This window comes from Podarcis vaucheri, assembly GCF_965113315.1.
Source record: "Podarcis vaucheri genome assembly, chromosome: 1".
Classification (NCBI taxonomy): Eukaryota; Metazoa; Chordata; class Lepidosauria; order Squamata; family Lacertidae; genus Podarcis; species Podarcis vaucheri.
This window is the reverse complement of record NC_138759.1, coordinates 49,696,767-49,719,229: the sequence shown is the minus strand read 5'-3', so window position 1 is coordinate 49,719,229 and position 22,463 is coordinate 49,696,767. Positions and strand designations below refer to the sequence as shown.

The window sequence follows — 22,463 nt, the reverse complement described above, 5'->3', positions numbered from 1 at the left end:
AAGAAGCAGTAGGAAAACTATGGACAACAAGTGTATCATACAACAAATATTATTTCTTAGAAAGCAAGTTCTGTATTAGTAAAATGACATGGGGAATGAAGTCTGATGTTCCTTTTAATTCGCTGGAGTTATTTTATACACAGATCTTTTTCCAGATGCAAAATTATTTGGGTTTTGAGTCTTATTTTTTTAAAGGTTGTTTTTAGCTGTATGGTACAGAACAACTGAAAAAGCTGTGGTTTTTGAGGGTGGGTTGTGTGATTGTTGGGCTAGGGATGGAACTGGTTGGAAGAGTTACTGTAAGTCATCTGTGACTTCTGAGTTCAAGCCCAGCTTAGAATAACAAAACCGGTTAACAGCAGTCACATTTAAATGATCATATCTCAGATTGATAAGACACAATATGAACAAGTCTTCTGCCTGTTCACAAAACCACTTTTGCTCCTCTATTTACAGTGCAATCAATCAAAAGCAGGAAGTCTGTTCTTAGTCATAGTTTGTCTTTTCATCCAAACTTGGAAACTATAGTTACCAGCTCTGGAAATGAGGTTGCATGCACTAGCAAAAGCAGGGCCTTTTTTTCAGCCAGAACTCACCAGAACTCCATTCCAGCATCTCTCAGGTGGGCGCCATTGCCATTATAAGAGAACAATGGAAGCGTTCGTGGTGAGTTCCGGCACCTCTTTTTCTGGAAAAATAGGACTGAGCAAAAGGATTAATCATCATCATCTATATCTGGCCAATATCCAAATGGAAGGCAAAATGGACTGCTGAATCTGATTAGCATAAAATGGATGATGTCAGTTCTTCTCCCCAAGAAACACTGGAAATTGTAGTTCTATGAAGGGAATAGGGCTGTCCTAACAACTATCAGCACCCTTAACAATCTACAGTTCCCAGGATTCTTTTTTGGGGGGCGGGGGGGGAAGCCATGACTTTAATATGATACTGCTTTACATGTACGGTTCAGATGGGGCCTTACAAAGCTTAAGCAGAGCTTTGAGCTGATTGCAATGACAAGCCAAATATACAAAGGACAGCGGTTCTGAGGAGCTTCAATTATTACATGGTGATCTTAAAAAGCTGAATAGGTCTACTATTTGAGTCAAGAAGTAGGGACTTCATCTGATTCCAAGGATGCTGGTATCAGTGCACAGGGCTAGACCAAGACATTTTGCTGTCTGGCGTACCCCTTTTACAAATCAAGCTGTATAGTTACCTAAGCAAACCAAGTTGTTTTGGTACTGAGGCAGAAACTCCCGCAAATGCCTCTCCCTGGAAGGAAGAACACAATCATTAAAAATCAAATCACTAACAATTCGCTATCCTTTTATGGCACTCAAAGTCAGCGGCCAGAAGTGGTTGCTTCACTCTACCAATAGTAGAGCCAGCCTTGATTATTACATGCTATTGTGAAGGGCACAGACATTGTCTTTGGACCAGGGATTAGTTGTTGTTGTTGTTGTTGTTTAGTCATTTAGTCGTGTCCGACTCTTCGTGACCCCATGGACTAGAGCATGCCAGGCACTCCTGTCTTCCACTGCCTTCCGCAGTTTGGTCAAACTCATGTTGGTAGCTTTGACCACCTGGAGCAGGAACCGGCAAGTCACTCCAGTATCCCTGCCAAGAAAACTCCATGGACAAAGACAACAGGGATTAGTTAATTGACTGCTAAGTATTGGTATAAGGAAGGAAGTGCACATTTCTAGGTCATCTTAACCTAGTTACAATTTTCCTACAACCAAAATTGCAATTAACTATAATAAACTTTGCATAATATATTCTTTTTCTCCTCAGGCTAAATAATTGTTTTCTTTTCCTTTTCCATAAAATAACATTGCACAACTGGGAATTTCTCTCCTGGAAGCCAGCAGCCTTCTTCCCATAGGCTGCTACTAGGATAACGCAATGGGCTACAGGGACTTTGGGTTTGGCCTGGTATGCCTCTTCTCAGTAAAGTTTTGTTCTGGGACAGCTGCAGCTTGGGTTAGAAGCAAGGGAAACAACAGTAGCTGTGTGTGTACACGCGCGTGCACGCTGAAGCAGCCCTCTGCCTGTAGTGGTGTGTTTAGTCAGTGCCACAAACCCCACGCTCTCATCCACCAGTCAAGCCTCAGCTCCAGCATAGGAACAAAATAAACCAATAAGAGGAAGTGCGTGGTTAAAAACACCCGGGTGAACATACAGTTCTCTGTGGCTTTTTGAGGGGGGGGGGCCTTGTGATTCTGCCTTGCATGGCAAGGAGGGTGAGCTTAACCTGTGGGAACAGGGCATGCTAGAGCAGGCAAATATTTGTGTCATGTGGTGGCATGCCCCACCTGGTGTTAATATCCAGGAAATAGATCAGATCCAATATAGATTATGATCGGCTGAATGTAGGACATACTTCTCAGGACTACCAACTTCTACCTTCCCACCTCCTCCCCTTTTCATCTCTCTCTTTCTCACGCCAACCCTTCCTCCTCCTTCTCAGGTCACTATACATTTGCTAGATAGAAGGCGGCTTCTGCTGTAGGGTTGTCATCCGTATTCAAGACAGACTGGGGGAAAATATGAATACTTGAAACATTAGTCGTGGTTAGGGTAAGGAATATATCTGCAAGGTTATATAAAGTCTTTTATCTGTCCTCATAACAAGAGCTGACTCACATATTTGTCATTTGATAGCTCAACACTCAACAAAGAGTCTTGTGGCACCTTAAGGACTTGCAGATTTATTAGAGTATAGGCTTTTAAGAACAGAGCCCTGTTTCTCAGATGTGTGGAGTGTTGGCAGACATACACAGATATGCATATGGGGGAAGGGGGAGACACAAATGGTAAATACTGGGGTTAAAGGCCATGAAATATAAGCGATAGCAGTTTGTCTGAGCTGTGTCATTTCCATGCAAAACTCAAATGTGGACAACAGGAGTGGAGAAGCAGGAGCCCCAGGGCCAGATATAACTTGCCCATCTGTCTGCTGCCTCCCCCTCATAGCGACCTGGCTTTGGAGGGGTGAAATAAGCTCATGCTGAAGGGAGGTGAGAGTCTACACATTTGTGTACATCTGCAGGCTATGCATGTGTGCCTGTTTTGGCCCTGACCACAAGTAGCATGCAGCCCCACAGAGAGTTGGCCACAAGGGAAAAGGTGATGAAATGAAAAGGGAGCCCATCCCTGCTGTCCCAGAAATGAACAGAGACACCAACTTACAGCAGCAGTCCCTGGTTTGAATACTGTCTCTCCATCTATGCAGTTCTGATTAAACACATAGGTGGTGGGGAAAGAAACCCACATTTCTGATTTAGCCTTAACAGAATAGAATATGCTGTAATTTATAGTTCTGTGATTTCATACTAAATGCTTCCTTTGAAGTTTGTTGTCGATGAAGTCTGGTGAATGAGGTGAGCGGCAGTGTGGCCTCTAGTCCACAAAAGCTCATGCCACAATAAACTTGTTAGTCTGTAAGTCACTAAAGGATTCTGTTGTTGCTGCTGCTGCATCAGTCTACTGTGGAATTCATCATCCAAATGACTCATAACTGAATGTGCGAATGTGACTGATGTGGTATGAGTGTTGCCTCTCTGGTGTTTGGCCAGTGGTAGCTGTTTCACACCTGTAAGAGATTACTTGATGTCTTGCAGTTGCAGATGCCCTTCAGCAAACAAACCTACCCAGAATCCAACACACCCTGTGTTACTCTGGGTGATGATGGAAGGTAAGAGAGTCAAAGGGAATGGGGAAATATCTTGTGAACTTACTGCATCTGAAGCCAAGCAAGACTTGAACAGACTCCTACACCGATCCCAGTTGCAACCATGAACACTTGACATCAATCTTCTAAACGATGTAGACAAAAAACAATGACACATTTTACACAGGCCTCTGAATGATCTTCATTGCATTGCATTTCCTGGTTAAAATCATATCTTATATCTTTATTAAGTTACCCAGACTAGCATTACTTCATTATTCAAAACTGGTTGAGAGGAAACAAAGGAAGAGTGATGAAGTCCATTAACAGGAGGGCAAGCATTTTGCTACACATAAAAGAGGCAGTAAATTATTTGTCATACATACTGAACACTTGTTTCTAGTATTAAGAAATCTGTCAAGAACTTGTCATCGCAGTTCACTGTAGAATTAATTTTATTCCTCTGGCGAGCAGAAGGCCTGGTGGTTCATCCATACCATAAAAATACAACACAGGGCCAAAGGAGAATAATATTTATGTGAAGCTGACTATTAGCAGATCCACACCTTTAGAAAAAGTCAGTGGTGCACCATCCTATGATTATGTCTGCACCATACATTTAAAGCACATGACTTCCCCCAAAGAATAGGGGGATAACTGTAGTTTACTCCTCACAGTGCTAGAATTATCAACACCCTTAACAAACTATGTCAGGATTCTTCGGGGAAAGTCATGTGCTTTAAATACATAGTGTCTATACAGCCTATGCCACCTTCAGAATGCCAGTGGGGAAGAAAAATATCATGCCTACTGATATTTATGGGGTAGGAGCCCATGAATGGGCTTTCTCTGTGGTGGCCTCTCACCTATGGAATGAGCTTCCCTCTGAGGTGTGTATCCTTTTAGTTAATTATGCTTCTTTTGCACTTGCCTTTTAATTGTTTTATTCCTTCTCGTAAACTTCCTTGAGAGTTTGGTTAAAGGGAGGCATAAAAATACCTAATCACCAATAAATATTATAACAATAAGATTATATATTTTTCACTAAGTGCTTCATGTACATTATTTCAGCATTTCTCACAACTGCCCTTTTAAAGCAGGAACGAAGAACCTGCCGGCCTTGCAGGTATTTCTGGACTACAGCTCCGAGGACCCATGACCTGGCTGCGGCTGGTGGGAGTTGTGATCCAAAATACCCGGAGAGCACCAGCTTGGCAAAGGCTGGACTAGATTATTTCCAACATCCCTGTTGCAAAAAAAATTATACTGTGGTTCTGTACTGCATTTTAAAGAACCCTGTGAAGTGGTGCTACATGGAAAGAGCATAAGCAAATCTACACTGCACCTTTCCTGTGCTCTTGAAACTATAGCATATAGGAGCTGTTGTTAAACCTGCCAAAGTACTTCTCTAAGATGCAGTCAAGACTATGGTATGCCTCTGTCTTGTTCTTAATGCTTTCTTTTTCTGGTTGAAGGGCAAAGCAGACTGTGCGAGAGAAGCAGTGCAACCCAGCAGAGAAAATATTAAGCTTTGACCTGCATTAAATTCCCAGCGGGAAGTAATGGTGATTGCTCTCAGAGCATTGCTAAAGAATGCTGAAGGTGATAGACTGCGGCTCTTTGAAAATTAAAACTGCTATAGAAACAAACAGACAAACCCAAGAATGTGTTCACATCATAAAGCACTCGCCCCTGTGTCGGTACCACATCATGCTAGTTTTTTATATTAAAAAAGGAATGACTTTACTGCAAGGATGTGAAACATGGCCCTCCAGATGTTAGTGGACTCCAACACCCATCAGCCTCAGCCAGCATGGCCAATGCTTAGGGACGATGGGAGTTGTAGTTCAGCAGCATCTGGGTGGCTACAGATTTCCCAACGATCGTTTTTCTGGTTCCAATTATTTTAGAAAGTGAGGAAATGCCAATTGCTATGGCACACTTTGATTGCTCTGGGGGTGAAGATGGCAGCCAGATGTTAAACAGACAGTTGAAAAAAATCTTAAGACAGTTAACTGCAGGTTTCACTTCTGTGTATTGAGCAAGAAGGAGTGTGTGGTAGGGGATATAAGATGAAACTATTTTCTAAAAGGCTGATTTGTAGCAGGTATTGAAGGGGCAAGAGCTCTCACGTTCCTCTGAGTGTTCATATGAAGTAATTGTTTAGAGTGAAACTGCTTCAAGAAAGATTGGCAGGTAATAATACTTCGAGAATCAAGAAGTGGAGGTTGGGGGTGGAGGAAGGAACCTGAGAACGAAGTGGTGGAATTCAAAAGATCTGCGGTGCAAACAACCCAGCGCAACCCAGACTGCCCCATAAAACGGCAACAGCAAATAGGAGTTCTGTTATACCCATGAGGAAACGTCATAAAACCACATCATGCCTGGCAGCAACCGACCCACAATCCCGTTTCCTCTGTTGTTATTGCAGAACTGTGTTCAACGCCTTTGGCTCTGTTTAAACGCTGCAGTGGGTTCCTTTAGAACCCCCATGGTTTAGTGGGGGAGGCCATAAATCAGCAGCCGTTCTTGCCCTTAGCGTTCAGTCTGAGCACAGCAGGTATTCATTTAGGATGTTTTAAAGACCTATTTAAAACAAAGGTTGTCTAGGGAATAAGTGTAGCCTTTGGTAGAGACCAGACATAGTTTAGTCAACCAAGCGGTTGTAAGATCAAGCCTGTGCTGCTTTACACACTTGCATACCCTCCAACATGCTGCAGAAGAAAATCAGGAAACACACCTTTTGGGACCACACTCCCAAGCGGATCATGTAACTCACACGAGAGTGCCCCCCCAAGTGCATCTTGCACTGAAATGCCTTCTGCACACGCTCAGATAATACCGTTGCCTATTCCAGTACCCCCTTCCTCTCCCTGACCATATCTGTAGTTGCACTAAGAGAATAATAGACTCATAGAAGCACAGAGGCAGAAGGGCTTCCAGGGGTCACCAAGACCAGAATCTCCAACTCACCCTGGCAGGCAGATTTCCTTGAGGCTGAGATTGGATACACTCTCCTTCAAGCCAGCTACTGGTGGGGAACGCAGCCAGTCAGCAGCGAGGAGGTGTGGAGAGAGCCAGATCTGGATCCTGCCTTCTTTTCTTCCAACATTGGACAGACGTAGCAGCTCTCAAGGCAGTGCTGTTGCCACTCGGGGCCTGTAGGCAGCTGCTTAGCTCCCAGCCATGACGGGGCACTTGTCACAGCCAAGTGCTGTTTGTGCTGCTGTGGAGCATTCCTCTCCACTCACTGCCTCACCCTTGGTGCTTCCTCACCACCATGTTGAGGCGGCTGGCGCACTGAGTTCACAGGGGCACAGGGGGACGTAGGCTGCACCCTGAGGAGTCTGGCAGCTCCTTTTTCCCTGCCTCGCTTGGCACATCTGCTGTGTCCTGCGCACCATGAGTGTGCTGAGAGCAAGGGCTGGTGGGCCGAGAAGCGTCCCCCTGTGCCCCTGATGCTGCAACTGGCTCTACAAGTCCCCCCAAAACGTGCATCTTTGGGGGCTGCAATCTCACAGGAGCCAAAATGGGACATCCCAGGATCCCGCCAGAAGCCAGGGTGGCCTCTGTAAGTCCGGGATGTCCCGCTTAAAATGGGACAGTTGAGGGGTATGCTCTTGGGTAATGCAATCCCCTAATGATCTGGTTTACAGCAGGCCTTTTAAGACATTGAAATGCAGTGCAAGTAAATACCTTTCTCCATTGCAATCTGCAGCAGCAAACACCAACAAAGCATGTGGGTGGGCATAAGTCTTCCACCAAGTCCCAGGATCTGCCTTTTTTGTTGTCATGCATGGGGTGAACCAGCACTCCCCCTTAACGAAGGGAACAGCACAACCTTAACAGAACTTTTCTTCCTTCTTACATGGAACCTGCAGCCAGCATTTCAAGGAGTGTTTGAAGGGAAGAGTTGAGAAATGTGTTTCCCCCCAGACTCCCTAACTTATTTCAAGCAAGATTCTCTTGCTAATCCAATTCCTACATATACACCATTAGCTACATTTGGAAGTTCATGTGCTATGGCTTTTCACATGCAGAGAAATGGTGGCCCCTTCCCTATTTGATCCAAATAGCTTCTAAAAGGCTACATTTGTTCTATCTTGCCTTGACAGAAAGGACTTATCAGAATCAGCTTTGTCCCCTTTCCTTTTAAGCTTCTTCTACATATCAGCTGTTATTTTTGAAAATCCAAGTTTATTGCAGCACACATCCCTTCTTGTGTTGGAAGACAACCACAGTGGGAAGATCATCATGTTATGATACCAGGCAAGTCAAAGGCCTATTTACTAAAATTTCCTCAAGATGCTGGTTTCGCTTGAATTCAGCCTAAACCTTTTCACTTACCTTTTAAATGTGAAATGCTTTATATTAGAAGCAGACTAGGTCTTACTGTTTAGTTCAGCCTATAGGTGAAATTCAGTTCACCTCTCAGTACCTCTCCAAATGTCCCCATTTTCCAGGGACAGTCCTGGCTTTACAAAAGCTGTCCCAGTTTCTGATTTGATCCAATAATGCCCTGCTGTCCCTTAGGACAACCCTATTTTCATCTGAAAATTTTTGGAACGTGTAGAGCTATGTGACCTGAGCTAAGGAGATAAGTAAGTATACTACCTTTAGAAGACATCTGAAGGCAGCCCTGCATAGGGAAGTCAGATCGGTGGGGAATAATAATAATAATAATAATAATAATAATAATAATAATTGACTAGGATGGCCCTCTTTTCATCGGATAAATGTTGGAGGCACGTGCTTCTGCTTCCTAAATGCCACCAGGCCACTGTATTGTAGTAACTATAGAAGTCACAGCTAGCATGTTTCTTCTTGCTATGCAAATCTGCAAAAGTAACCTGATGTCCCTTGACTCAAAGACCCACAAAAGCCCGTTTGCTTCCTGGACGCTTTCCTGTCTTTAGGCACAATGAAAGCTCTACTTTCTTCAGCTCTGGGCATCCATTATCTTTTAATCAGATCTTTACTTTTCAACCTACATTCCATCTTCCAAATCCTTTCACATTAGTCATTCAGGGAGATTCAGACTCTTCAGCCCATCCACTAATAGCAGCACACATTCTTTGTCCATTTTAGGTGCTGGGGGGTCCTGTTGTTTCACAGCACCCTTTCTAACAAGCCCTTCTTTTTCATAATCAGCTGTCTTGGTCATCCTTCTTCTCCTCTGGCCTCTTTGGAGCTGGACCATGACTGGGGAGACGCAACTTCAAATCCTTACTTGACCATGAAACTTCCTGGGTGACTCAGTTACTTGCCATTACTCTATTCACAAAATTGTAAAGAAGCCATGAAATGCAAGAGGTGCGCTTAAGTCTATCACAGGCGTAAGAGTCCAACTGTGCCTCTTAAATTCTTTGACCCTCCCCTAGCCAATAGTGGGCAACACTTCTTGCATCTGAAAAAATGAGCTCTGGAGCTCTGCATCTGAAAAAATGAGCAGCTGGTTACGGTGTGGTGCTGATAATGCCAAGGTTGCAGGTTCGATTTCCATATGGGACAGCTGCATAGTTCTGCATTGCAGGGACTTGGACTAGATGATCCTTAGGATCCCTTCCGACTCTACAATTCTGATTCTTATGAAAGCCTCTGCAATTTACCTGTGTTGTTTTTTAGGTTGCCACAGTAGTATTTTTTTCTGCAAAGATGGAACATTGCTCCCTACTAGAGTTTCCTAGTTGAACCAAAATGTTCATGTATCTAGTGGAGTCAGTGCTAATCCACAATACTGTTATTATTGCAAGATAATAAAGGTAATTCAGACAAGCAGCATCTTCTTCCAGATCCTACTGTTGAAGGGCTGAGAGTGCAGGAGCACCATGTGTGACGCGGCAGCTAGAAAAGCCAATGCAATTCTGGGCTGCATCAATAGGAGTATAGCATCTAGATCAAGGGAAGTAATAGTGCCACTGTATTCTGCTCTGGTCAGACCTCACCTGGAGTACTGTGTCCAGTTCTGGGCACCACAATTCAAGAAGGACACTGACAAACTGGAACGTGTCCAGAGGAGGGCAACCAAAATGGTCAAAGGCCTGGAAACGATGCCTTATGAGGAACGGCTAAGGGAGCTGGGCATGTTTAGCCTGGAGAAGAGGAGGTTAAGGGGTGATATGATAGCCATGTTCAAATATATAAAAGGATGTCATATAGAGGAGGGAGAAAGGTTGTTTTCTGCTGCTCCAGAGAAGCAGACACGGAGCAATGGATCCAAACTACAAGAAAGAAGATTCCACCTAAACATTAGGAAGAACTTCCTGACAGTAAGAGCTGTTCGACAGTGGAATTTGCTGCCAAGGAGTGTGGTGGAGTCTCCTACTTTGGAGGTCTTTAAGCAGAGGCTTGACAACCATATGTCAGGAGTGCTCTGATGGGGTTTCCTGCTTGGCAGGGGGTTGGACTCGATGGCCCTTGTGGTCTATTCCAACTCTATGATTCTATGTTTGGTTTGTGTTCCTTTCACTTTTGTTTCCCATTAACATTTTTTGAAGCAGTCCCCACCCCCACCCTGTTCTTTAGCTCTGGATTGTCCCTTTGTTATTGCACGGTGACACTGGGACTACTAAATCCCAGAGGCTTGCAAGACAAATCCAGCAGTTTGGAAGAATGTGTGCGCATGCGTTGCATTAAGAAACCATTTTTTTCTTGCCTGAGACATTTGAGAAATTGTCACAAGGTGCCAATAAGCTTGGTACTCCTATTTAGCAAAATGAACAAATAATGGAGTTGTGTTTGTGTAGAGGCAGATGGAGAGAGGTTCTTGGGGGCTCTTGAACATTTGGCACATAAAGGAAGTGTATGAGGGCAATGACATGCTTTCAACAATTCCTGGAAGCTCAAGATAAAGTTCAGATTAGACGGCAAACCACCCAATGCATTCACTCTGCTATTTGATGAACTATTTGGCATTTTGACAATACTTTTCTGTTTTCTTCTGGCCAACACAATATGCTCTCAAAGCAGGAATTAAACATGTTTGAATCCCTGAAGCAGTATTTATTTAATAACTTACTATATAAAAATAGATAATAGGTAGGTAGCCATGTTGGTCTGCTGTAGTCAAAACAAAATAAAAAAATTCCTTCCAGTAGCACCTTAGAGACCAACTAAGTTCGTTATTGGTATGCGCTTTCGTGTGCATGCATACTTCAGAAGTTGTATCTGAAGAAATGTGCATGCACACAAAAGCTCATACCAATAACAAACTTAGTTGATCTCTAAGATGCTACTGGAAGGAATTTTTTTATTTTATATAAAAACAGCCCATCTAAGAAGAGCAGAAGTGCACGCCAAAGATAAGATGCATAAATATTAGCCCAGCCTAATCACTTATAGATCACAAGGAAAGTCAGAAGTTCTTGTGCAAATTAACTTCTATTCTGGTGCAAGAGGATTTGTCAAGACTGGACCTCATTCTGAAGAGTTATTGAACTTTTCTGCAAGGAAAACCAATTTCACTATCGAATTCTTGAAAAAACACTTGGGGTTTATTGATTTAAACTGCAAACAGTCGTTACAAAAGATTCTTTAAATAAACTCACACAAAGGAAGAAAGAAAAAAGGCAATGTAGTGAACAGTAATGGGAAAAATTACATTCAATGTGTTCTTTGTGCCAGTAAAGTTTACCTTAAATGAGGAAACACTCCATTCTTGGAATACAGAAATGCAAAGACAAACTGCATTTGGAATGTCTTTTGATAGGCACTTGAAACCAGAGGGTAGACTTTTTTTCCTTTAAGTACTTACAAAAAAGGAAGCAAGCAGTCTTCCATTTTATCGTCTCACAGCACAGCTTGTGCGTATACATTCTTGAGGCCAGAAGTGAAATCGTGACCCTACTGAAGTCATTGACGAAGCCTTCAATGACAGCAATGTGGCCAGAATTTCATCCCATCCAGGAAAGGCCTTGTTGGGGCATAGAGGCAAAGAAGCACATTAAACTCAATTTGCAGTCTGACACAAAAAGGGGAACGATCTAAAATAAATAATCCAAACACAGCTGTTGCATTTTTTTTAAATTAATTTTTCATTTTTTAAAAATAAAATAACCAAAAAAGTGTAAAGTTACAAAAAATGTCATTGTAGTATAATATATTAAACTGTGGGGAAGGGGGAAAGAAAAAGACTTCACAATCTTAAGATTAATATGGAAGATCATAATTTAAACATAAAAGAATATATTCTATGAATTCATCCAGATAAATATGAACAAAATTAACAAAAAAGCATAGGTTTCAGCAATAAATACGTTTTGATAAGTTAAATAAGCTTTATATTGTTGTGCAGTGACAAGCAAAATTTGCTCTCCAATTTCTGAAGTTATACAAAATTAAAAACCCAGGAAAATAAAAATAAAAAGCTTGGCGTGAGTGCTCTATGGATAGGTCTATTGTAATCTAGAGCAAAACCATTAAAGCTATGACTACTGGAACTTTGTTTACACAGAACTTGCATGTGTGGAATGAACACCGTTAAGACACACCCCCCCATTTTTTTTTTGTTTCGCTTTTGAAGGTGTCACATGTACACACGGGGAACTTGTAGCACCAAAAGCAAGTCTTTCATTGTCCATCTGGCTTCCCTCTCCAGTCACCAAGTCCCATGCATGTGACAGCTACTGTCCATTCTCAGCTGTTCTTCTGGCTGACCTGAGTAGATTCAGGCAAGGTTAGTCTTTAAAAGGTGGTAAGGGTTGGATGTTAACAGGCGTCCACATGCCATATGTCTACAAAATACTGGCTAGAGAAAGGGGGCGGGGAAAGAAAGAAGATTCTGCATCATGGCCAGTGATAGGAGCTGCTGGTTCCGGATATTCCCTGCACATCTGGAAATGCACAGAGCTCTGTGGAGGCTGCTGGTGCCCTCTGCAGCTGGAGAGGTAATATAGTCACAGTGAACATGTTAAAAAAAGGCACTACATTTGTAAACGATTATCACTTTTTGCTGTAATTTTGGCACTTGTGGTTTCAGCCAGTGGGTGGACTTTAGGCAAGTGGACTATCTTTGCATTAACATCTAACCCAGAGATGTTAAGAAGATTTGGGGGTGGGGGCTGAGGTGGGAAGGAGAGAGATTACAAGCTTAAAATTGTAAGAAGAGAGGCTAGAAGAGGCCGAGAGGCAACACCAGGTTACTCGTCAGAGATGGAGAGTCTGCTGAAGATGGGGAGGCGTCTCGAGGTGTCCAGGATGGGCGAGTCAGAGCCGCTGTGGCTGCTGCTTGAGCTGCTCAGGTAGCCTTCCTGGTCGGAGAGAGAGTCCTGAGGACTTGGAGGCGAGTCAAACATGTTGGGGGACTCCGACATGGGTCTGAGGAGAAAAGCAGTGGGCGAACCCCCACCAGGCATCTGCACCCCCATGCTGGGAGCAAAGAGATTGGTCAGCTCCTGGCTGGAGAAGGTGAAGGGGTTGCTGGCACAGTCAGGCAGAGTAGGAGAGCCCAGGAGGTCGTCAGCACTCATGATGGGCGGAGGGGTTATGGAAGTAGGGCTGTCCAGCAGCCCGTTGGCAGCAATGGCACTTGGGAAGCCTGCGAAGCTGAAGCTGTGCTGGAGGCGGGGTCTGTCGGCCATGGCAGGATCTCGGCCGCTGGCTACAGCGCGGCGCTCCTCAGCGTTGTGGATGAAATGGCAGCGAGGCCCGTAAGGGCAGAAGCCAATGGTGTGGAAAGTGCGGCAGAGCTCCGTCTTGTACTTGGGGTGGCGGGTCAGGCTTCGCAGCTCGTGGATGCCGTGGGCGAACTGGCACTTGTCTCCGTATTTGCAGGCCCCGTTCTCCTCGAAGGGGCGGCATAGCTCCGTCTTGTAGCGACTCGAGTTGACTTGTCCACCAGGCTGCTTCTGCTGCAGTAAGCGCTCGCCACCTTCAGAGAAGGAGCGGTCCCGAAAGCGATTCTCCCTGGGCCCGAGAGTTGGGGCTGGCTCCCCCTTGAGGCTGCTGAGAAGATGGGCCTGGTGGAACTTGGAGTTGGGCAAGGTGACCGAGTGCCTCCTGGGGAAACCCCCTCCAGCTGGGGTTCCCACTGCCTTTCTGTCCAAGAGACACCCTCCGACACCAGAAGGGCTGTAGTTCAGCATCTTGTTACTCTATAGCGGGGGGAAAAGGAGAGGCCAGTCAACAACCCAACTTCCTCAAGAACCTTTCAGCAAGATGCAGCCTAAAACCTGGCATCTATACCTCCCTCCCAGTTTCTTTATGTGCATAACAGGCTCTCCCAAAGCCCCCAGACTCTGTTCTGCACCACAGGTTGGGTCAAGGAAAATGAAAGGCACAATCTAAAAGATGAGCCTCTTTCTATCAGGGAACAGCTATACAGTATGTCAAAATACTTCCAAAGCGGCACAGTAAACAATGCTGCTATACAACAGCTTTTGCTTCAGGTTCATTTGTTCCATCCAAGCATAATGCCACAATGAAATACATGTTGTTTCACTGCCCTAGGCAAAGGCCTATCCAACTATTCCTTAAGCAGTCACATCCCCCAAGCATGTTCCTTTCCAAGCTAGGCATGGATTCAATACTTCCACTATGCAATTTATGCCTTAAAGGCCTAACCTAGTTACTCCCAAATTTCTGAGCACGTTCTTCAACCCCTACTCCCATGCCCCTTCCAGTATGAAAGGATGGAGGAGGAGGGAGAGAAGTGAATACAGGCAAACAAATAATAATAATAATTAATAATAATATTGCTATACACAACACATCCCACTCTGGAGTAAAAAAAATAATCTGTGGTGGGGGAAGTGTGTAAGACTCAAGTTGAAAAGAGGCGTGAGACTTTGGGAAACATGCTAGTTACTAATCTAAATTAATCCCATCCCTCTTGCTCCACCTCCTGCACAGGAATTGCATTTCATGTGATCCATGGCAAAATTCACCCATAACCGCAAGAGGATTCCTTTGCAATTTGCCATTTGGCAGCAAAGAAGAGTCTGCAGCTTCAGTTTTAAACTGCTTGAAAGCATCAAAGAAGGAGACATGCTTGGTAAAAGGCAAGACTTGGTCAGGTTTATGTTTACTCTATGAGACTTTTTTTAAAAAGTCATTGTTGTGCATCCATATTCAACACACTTAATGGTAAGTGGAAAACCAACACCCAGGTTTGCTCCGTTTTGGAAGTTATGAGGGGTCCATGAAAAAGCACAATCAGCTGTGCAACTTCAGAATTTAAACTACAGTACTAGTTCCAATGTGACATTGTTCTCAATGAAGTAGTGCTTTGCAACCTAGTTATAGTTGTTAACTTTCCCACAACACTGATCTCACCCACCAGCAAGTTCTCCTCCAACTTGGTTATAAACGTAGGAGAAATGCATACAGGCAAAGACTTCGGGTATGCAAAGATAAGGCCGCTTGAAAGAGAAAAACGCAGCCGCGTGAGTGGAATGAGAGATAAGCCTGGTAAACTGCTGGCTGTAAGAAGCAGCAAACTGCAGAACTAGAGGCGGGAAGGGCCGGTGACTTGCCTGCAAACGTTCTTTTGCAAAAGCCCCAGTTCCACATCTCCATCCAGTCGCGCGCGCACACACCCGATTTTCTCCTTTCCAACCAAGGAGAAGCCAGTAGACGTGAAAAACAGCAACAGATCCCACTTGCGGGGAAAAGTGGCCACAGCCATCTTTCCCCACCCCGAGTAAGCAATTAGACGTGCGGCTGAGCAAGTCATTGCAAGCAAGAAACTTTCCAAGACACGCGTTAAGAGTTCCAGTGACCCCCGGAGGTTGGTTTTGCTATCAGAAATGCAATAGGGACCTTCGGCTCCCTATGCACAAGTTGCTAAAATTTCACATTCCACAACATGAGCAAAAGTCTAAACTGAACCACGGCACGCCTTAGTTCAAAGTACTGCACAGAATCTAGGATGAAGGGCAACTCCCACAAGGGGCTGCCGTCTTAAACACACTTTCTAATTCACGAAAATAAGAGGGCCAGTCACTTCTGCACGCGTTAAAAACAAGCTTTCATACATTTGAATGGCTTTCAATCTTCAGTAAGGAGTAAGGACCAGCCGTTGTAAACTTGAGCCAAAAAGCAAGAGGGCAAACTGCATGGCAACCATTTCGGAATGCAATCCCAGCAAGTCACTGAAAACATCTAACAAGTTTCTTCGAGAAGGCACCCAAATTTGAAACTCTTGAAAAAACGGAAGAAAAGCCAAAGAGAGTCCAACAAAGTCAAAAACACGGGAAGCGAAGAAGGCTAGTTTGTGACAGTACCCTAAACAGCATTTTACTAGATTTGGCGCAATAACCTACCTTAACTTCTTCCTAGGCAAATCTCCCTAACAAAGCAATCTAAAGTATGCCTACTTAGAAGTAAGCCCAATTAAGTTTAATGAAGCTTACCCCCAGGTAAGCGTGCTCAGAATTGCAGCCTAAATAACTTCCAAGGCTCCTGACCAACTCCCAAACAAAACTTTGCGTTGCTTAAAAACACGCAACACCCAGCAAAACTTTAGGCTCCTAAAACGCTGAATACTGGAGCAAAAACGGGACGTGGGGGGGGGGGGGCTGGTGACAGATGCAGAGTGAGAGACCATTCCCTTAAGAAGTTTTAAGAGATAATAGGGGCTACAACTTACTTTGCATAAAACTTCACTCAGCTCGAAGATGGTTGGAGACACGAGGGCTGTAGACATCTTCAGCTACCAAAAGGAGGGGCGAAGACGTGGAATAAGTATATTAGAATAGAAAAATAAAATGAATCACAGTGTTGTAAGGCACAGCCTCCAGTTTCCCTGGGTACTCCTCTAGCCCCCTCCAGCTCCAGCAATTCTCCCTTCTCTCTCCTTCCAGAAGAGTTTTGCGTAAAGCTCAATTTATAAAGTTTCAGACCTTACCCCGTGGGAGGAGCTCCAAATTCATTTAAATGAGGAAGAAGGCGGAGGGAAGATGACTGACGTAGAGTCTGAATCACCCATGCGGTCAAACCTATAAAAACTTTCAAGGAGGGCGAAAAACTTTCAAGAAGGGCGAAAAGGGGGAGGAGGGTCTTTTTAAAGGCGATCTCTGTTATTTTTAAAAGGGGGGATTTTTTTTAGAAGTACAGTGTTTGTGCAAGTTACCTCTAATTAGAAAACGGGGGGAGGACTCGATAAGACTCTTTTGTCAGGACTTGAATGCAACATGTGACGCTATTCACTTCAACCACTCCGGCCTGCCCTCCCTTCTCCTTCCTTAAAGGCGGGATCAAACTGTTTCCTTGCAAAATTTCCTTGCTCTCAGCCCCGTTTCTTTTTGTCTTTCTTTGAAGCAGCTTTCTGGGGCGCTGTTACAGTGCCCGTCTTCGCGATTTCATTTCCTCCATTCCTCCATGTTGTTTAGAGGGAAACAAAAGCAAAAACTTGGGAGTCAACTTTAGACTTTCTTTTCACACCGAGCGCGCACAAGTAAAGGGAAGTATATTTGCTAGTCTCGGGCAGTTGAAACCTTATGACTACGTTACTCGGAAGGAAATCCCGAGCTGGGCTCATTTCTGTGTGAGCTGAGTAGGGCAAGGCTGTGTGATCTGAGGCACATTTACTTGGAAATAAGCTCTGTTTTTAAAAAAAGGATTGGCTTCCGCGTAAGCGTGCGTAAGGCTGGAGTCTAAAATTAAGAACTTGCAAAAGTTGTTCCTCGCGGAGAATGAATTTAAAACTAAATCATCAGTAAGGGACAAGGAGTGCGCGCCCTACTTCTTTTTACAACACTGGATTTAGAATAGTGAATTAGTGGTATTTGCTCAGCTCAGAGATTTCTGTTCGACAGAATCCTCGTTTTTGTTCTTTTTACAGACCCGATTGCGGTAGTTTTCAGCTACTGATTTGGATCCCAACACTGGCGAATTGTTTCTGCAAGGGCGACCGGCTTTTCAGAAAGGTCTTATAAAAGGCTCTTTCTCTGTCTTGCACGCTTGAGAAACTACAAATTGGGGGAGGGGATGTTTTGAACGACGAGCTTTCTACAGTGGTACCGCTTTCATCTTTCTGCCTTTGTTCCCGCCCCCATTTCTTTTAATTATTTAGCAGATGGTTTCCCAATTCACTCAAATGCTAGTGCCCTCCGTTTTTTTCTTTTGGCGGGATTCCGCTTAGGAAAAAGGCACATGCATTGGAACGTGACTCTCAGCCGAACTCTACGATTTGCATCTGGGAAGGAAAGGCGATTAAAGTTTAAATCAGTTCTCTCGCTGCCCTTAAGTTGTGGAACAGAAGGTTAGAGTGAAGTGGAAATACCACTATTTCCTCCCCCCCCTTCCTATTTCCATGTGCTCATGTTACAGCAAAGGGTCACCCACACAAGCCCTCAGATGTTTATGGCACCACAGTTCAAAATGCAGGGGCAGTTATGAAAGAGCGCGCCTCCCGTGCATTTTCCACTGCGGCGCAACGAGGCCACTTGCTCTCGGAGCGAGGCTTTGCAGATCTCTCTCCCCCGTTTTCCTTCCTCTTTTCTCCCCCCTCCCCCCAACCTCCCCGGGAACATTTGAAGCTCCTTTTAGATTGTACGGGCTGTAGCTGCGATTTCCAACTCCGAAGAGCCTTCCAGTTTGGGCAGGCTCGCAGCTGCCTGCTTTGATTGAAATTGATTGCCTCCATTTTTAACAGCGCCCTGCTGCTGCCGCCTCCGCCGCCTTTGCATTTTTACAAGCTGAGTCGCTTCGTGTTGACTCGCAGTCCCTCCCTCCCTGCGTTACTCCTTTTTTCCGTTTTGTGGAAAACTGGCAAGACTCTGCTGTAGGAAATAACCCGCGCTCCGCTCTCACTTAAATAACTCGAAACGTGTTACTAGTTAGCAAGAGGATGTTTGCTCATTTTGGCGTTTGCGCGCTGCCCCGCTTCTCCCAAGGGAAACGGGACTCTTTCCGAAACTTTTGCTCCCTCCCTCCCTCCCAATAACACCCAGTTGCCAGATGACAAGGGAACGAGGCGGGAAGGAGGAAGAAACTGTGTGGGTGGCGTGAACAATGGCCATTGCTGCAGGGCTACCACCTTTCACCCCCGCGCTTTAAGCCTTTTGTCCGGGAAATCTCGCAAGCGATGGAAACTGCTCGAATGGGGAGGGAAGGAGGCGAGCCGAGAAGGACGCGGAAGTGGCTCCTCCCTTTTGGGGAGCGCAATGGCAAGCTCCTCCTCACCATGGCCGCCTCCGGAAGTGCGGAGAGGCCCGAGAGGCGGAAGGAGCTTACCACGTGTGGCGCGTAAATCCCGAAAAGGAGCAGCCCTTCCCGCGCCTGCAGCTTGAATGTGAAGCCTACGTGTTCATAGAATCATACAGTTGGAAAGGGAGCCCGAAGGGACATCTAGTCTGAAATATACTCGGAGTCGAGCGTGGATTTCATGCTCTTTATTCAGCTCATAGTGGCTTTATATACATATATACATGTATATATCTGCTTTATATACATTATTTGCACAATAGGCTGCACGTGATTGGCTAATTCTGGGATTCTCCTGTAGGCCAAGCAGGTTGTGGATTCACTTCCACCTGGAGCTGGATTGGGTGGCTCCTGCGGATCAATCATACTGCTGCATTGTTCTAGGACCAATCAGACTGCTGCATTTTGTTTCCTATTCAATTCAGTACACAACATAGTCCAACCCAGGAAACTCAAACTAAAGAATCCATTCATGACAGATGGCCGCTCAACTCTGTTTTACAAACTTGCGCTCAAACCTTAAAACAAAAACTTTACTCAGAAGTAAATCGGAATGAATGCTATGGATTTTCCTTGTGAGTTAGCTCTGGCTTGCAAAATGTGCTAAACTTCCAAGAGGCCTCAGCTGTGGTAATGGTACAGATTTGAAATTAAGCAAATAGGGATTCCAACAAATGTGCCTCGGTCAAATTCTACACACCGCCACATCTCCCTGCCGCCTCAGTTTATTTTTGCAATTGTTTGTGGCTCTTCCTTGGATGCTTCATATTTTCTTGTGGCCCCCATAGGATAAGTATTGGGGGGAGGGGCTCCCATACTCATAGCTTGGCTAAATTAATGCTGCATAATCACAATACAGTGGTACCTTGGTACTCAGAACGGCTTGGCTCTGGAACAAATCGGCTCCCAAATGCAGCAAACCCGGAAGTAAGTGTTCTGGTTTGCAAACGTTTTTCAGAAGTCAAGCATCCAACGCAGCTTCCACGGCTTCCGATTTAGTGCAGGAAGCTCCTGCAACCACTTGGAAGCCATGTCTTGGTTTTCAAATGGTTTGGGGAGTCAAATGGACTCCTGGAACAGATTAAGTTCTAAGGAACATAGATGCTACTGTTTATACGTAAACCACAGATGGAGAAACTCTGGCCCTCTAGATGTTGGATTACAATTCCCATCATCCCTGATCATTGAGCTTGTTGGCTGGGGCTGATGGGAGTTGTAGTCTAACAACATCTAACAGGCCTCTGGTTAACCATCTGACATAACCAGTTACTTATGTGAACACAACTGGAGGACACACTCAGCATGTTTCTGAAGTGTGCTCACAGTCTCCTTCCACCTGCACTACAACCATAGTGGCATTTGGTTGGCCACACTGAGAACAGGATACTGGGCTAGATGGGCCATTGGCCTGACCCAGCGGGCTCCTTTTATGTTCTTATGCCAACTCATGTGAACGGGCATTGGCACGGCACTGCTTACAAGTGTAGACAGCCAACATGAGTCACTCTTCGTATACGTATATTCATTGCCGCCTGTGCTACTTCGGAAACACGGCTTGAAACTCATCTTCCCTTTCCCTTAACCTCGCTGATCAGCCAAAGATAACCAAAATATGAGAGAGAGAGCAAAGAATGTGAGCAACGCACGTTTCCTGTATTTAAAGAGACAACCAGTTTTCTTCTTTTTTTTAAAAGCTGCTGTATTCTGTTGCTGAAAGTGAGAGTAAATGGAACAACTGGAGCAGGTTCTCTTCTGCCATTGTGGTGTCGTGGTTAAGAGCGGTAGACTCGTAATCTGGTGGACCGGGTTCGCTTCTCCGCTCCGCCACATGCAGCTGCTGGGTGACCTTGGGCTAGTCACACTTCTCTGAAGTCTCTCAGCCCCACTCACCTCACAGAGTCTTTGTTGTGGGGGAGGAAGGGAAAGGAGAATGTTAGCCGCTTTGAGACTCCTTAAGGGGAGTGAAAGGCGGGATATCAAATCCAAACTCTTCTTCTTCTTCTTTTGTGGCCCTGTGCCCCATGCTTGTTCTTGGGCTCAGAACCTTTTTAATATATAATTATAAGCTATTTTAATCATTAGTGTAGAGCTATCGTTGCAGGGACTTTCCAACAGTTGCTAAATTCAAAGGAGGAAGCTGGAACAGATAATTACTTCACCACTAAAACGATTTGAGCCTAGGTTTTTATTGGCCTATCTCTGCCTGTCAAGATCAGTTTAGAATAAGAGGGCAGGGCAACAAAAAAAGGCAAAGCTGCTTGCTGGCAAAGCTCCCAGAGCCTTGCTTCTAGGATGATATATAGTGGTACCTCAGGTTAAGAACTTAATTCGTTCTGGAGGTCTGTTCTTAACCTGAAACTATTCTTAACCTGAGGTACCACTTTAGCTAATGGGGCCTCCTGCTGCCACCGCCGCGTGATTTCTGTTCTCATCCTGAAGCAAAGTTCTTAACCCGAGGTACTATTTCTGGGTTAGCGGAGTCTGTAACCTGAAGCGTCTGTAACCCAAGGTACCACTGTAAAGTAGCAGAAGGTTTGAAAAGGCCTCTGCCTGGACTCTGAGGAGATAATAAACTAGATGGACAGATTACCTGACCAGGTATAATGTGGCTAACTAAATCTCACTAAAATGAATATTGTGTGTATACACAAGAATGATGAACCAGTCACATTCGATCTTAATAGGTTAGTCAAATTATATTTACTATTTTAAAAACATTTCGTATGATTTGCTGCAATGATTTCCCAGGGATACATTTGTAGTCCCACAAGGCTTTGTGTCTAGGTACTAGCAGGCTGATCTGACCAGGCATATCTTAATGGAACAGGAATACACATGAGAGCACAACCTGTCACCATAAGGGATATCCACAGTCAGGATAGTGTGTGTGTGTGTGTGTGTGTGTGTGTGTAAAACCACTGGAGGGGAAGAAACTGGCCTGGGACCACAGTCCACTGTTTTCCCAATTAAAATCAACACTCCCAGCTGCTGTTTACCCCACAGGTGGAAACATGTGGATACCTTAGTTTAATGCATCACATGGGCCCAGCATAGTGGCTTTTAATGTATTCTATGTCACAATAGAACTTGTAGGGCTTTTCCAGACCACCTGTTTATTGAGCATTCACCCTGATTTGTTTCCAGGGAGGTTACATGACATGGGGCTCGTCTACACATCTGCTTGTCCCACTGCATTCCCCTGGAAAAGCCCACTGTTTACTGCTGAATCGAAACAAACGTCAAGCAGTTTTTCTGCAGATTGATGTTTGTTCCGATTCAGTGGTAAACAGCAGGTTTTCCCAGGGGAAAGCAGTTGAACGAATGAAAAACCACTCGGACCCATGCCTTGAAAGTATGGGACAAGTGGAAAACCTCTTGGACCCCTGCTTTCGAGGCAGGGGACAAGAGGATGTGTGGACAAATCTTTTGTGTCAAGGAAACGTTATCCCACACTTTTCAGTGCATTCCCTCTTCACTTTCTTTATTGCAAAAAAATTGATTTTTGTGGCAAGTGGGTTTATTTTGGAAGACCTCCCAACCAGCTACAGTTGCACAACCTGAATTTCCCAGTATGCAACTGAATCCCACTGTTGATTTAAAATAGCAACGGTCTGGAAGTCCCCTCTTGTTTCCTTTTTATTTT

The 22,463-nt window shown here is 44.7% G+C and overlaps 2 protein-coding genes and 1 long non-coding RNA gene across 3 annotated transcripts in view; 1 reads left to right on the top strand and 2 right to left on the bottom strand.

The window, feature by feature from the left end:
• The window catches only part of RAD51B (RAD51 paralog B), a 400,405-nt gene extending 396,749 nt beyond the window's left edge, over nucleotides 1–3,656 (top strand). Inside the window, exon 13 of the transcript XR_014220569.1 lies at nucleotides 3,627–3,656. The gene's annotated coding sequence lies outside the window, so the exon portion shown is untranslated. The remainder of the gene's footprint in view (nucleotides 1–3,626) is intronic.
• On the bottom strand, nucleotides 102–7,038 carry LOC309535062. Its single transcript, XR_014221000.1, has 3 exons — nucleotides 6,650–7,038; nucleotides 3,744–3,822; nucleotides 102–1,632 (listed from the first exon to the last, which is right to left on the bottom strand). It is a non-coding gene; the product is annotated as an uncharacterized lncRNA (long non-coding RNA).
• A 4,109-nt stretch (nucleotides 7,039–11,147) lies between these two features.
• Nucleotides 11,148–16,487, bottom strand: ZFP36L1 (ZFP36 ring finger protein like 1). Its single transcript, XM_082226626.1, has 2 exons — nucleotides 16,263–16,487; nucleotides 11,148–13,767 (listed from the first exon to the last, which is right to left on the bottom strand). Exons 1-2 carry the CDS (start codon nucleotides 16,317–16,319, stop codon nucleotides 12,814–12,816), a joined length of 1,011 nt encoding a protein of 336 aa, XP_082082752.1. The 5' UTR covers nucleotides 16,320–16,487; the 3' UTR covers nucleotides 11,148–12,813.
• Nucleotides 16,488–22,463: the final 5,976 nt, after the last annotated feature.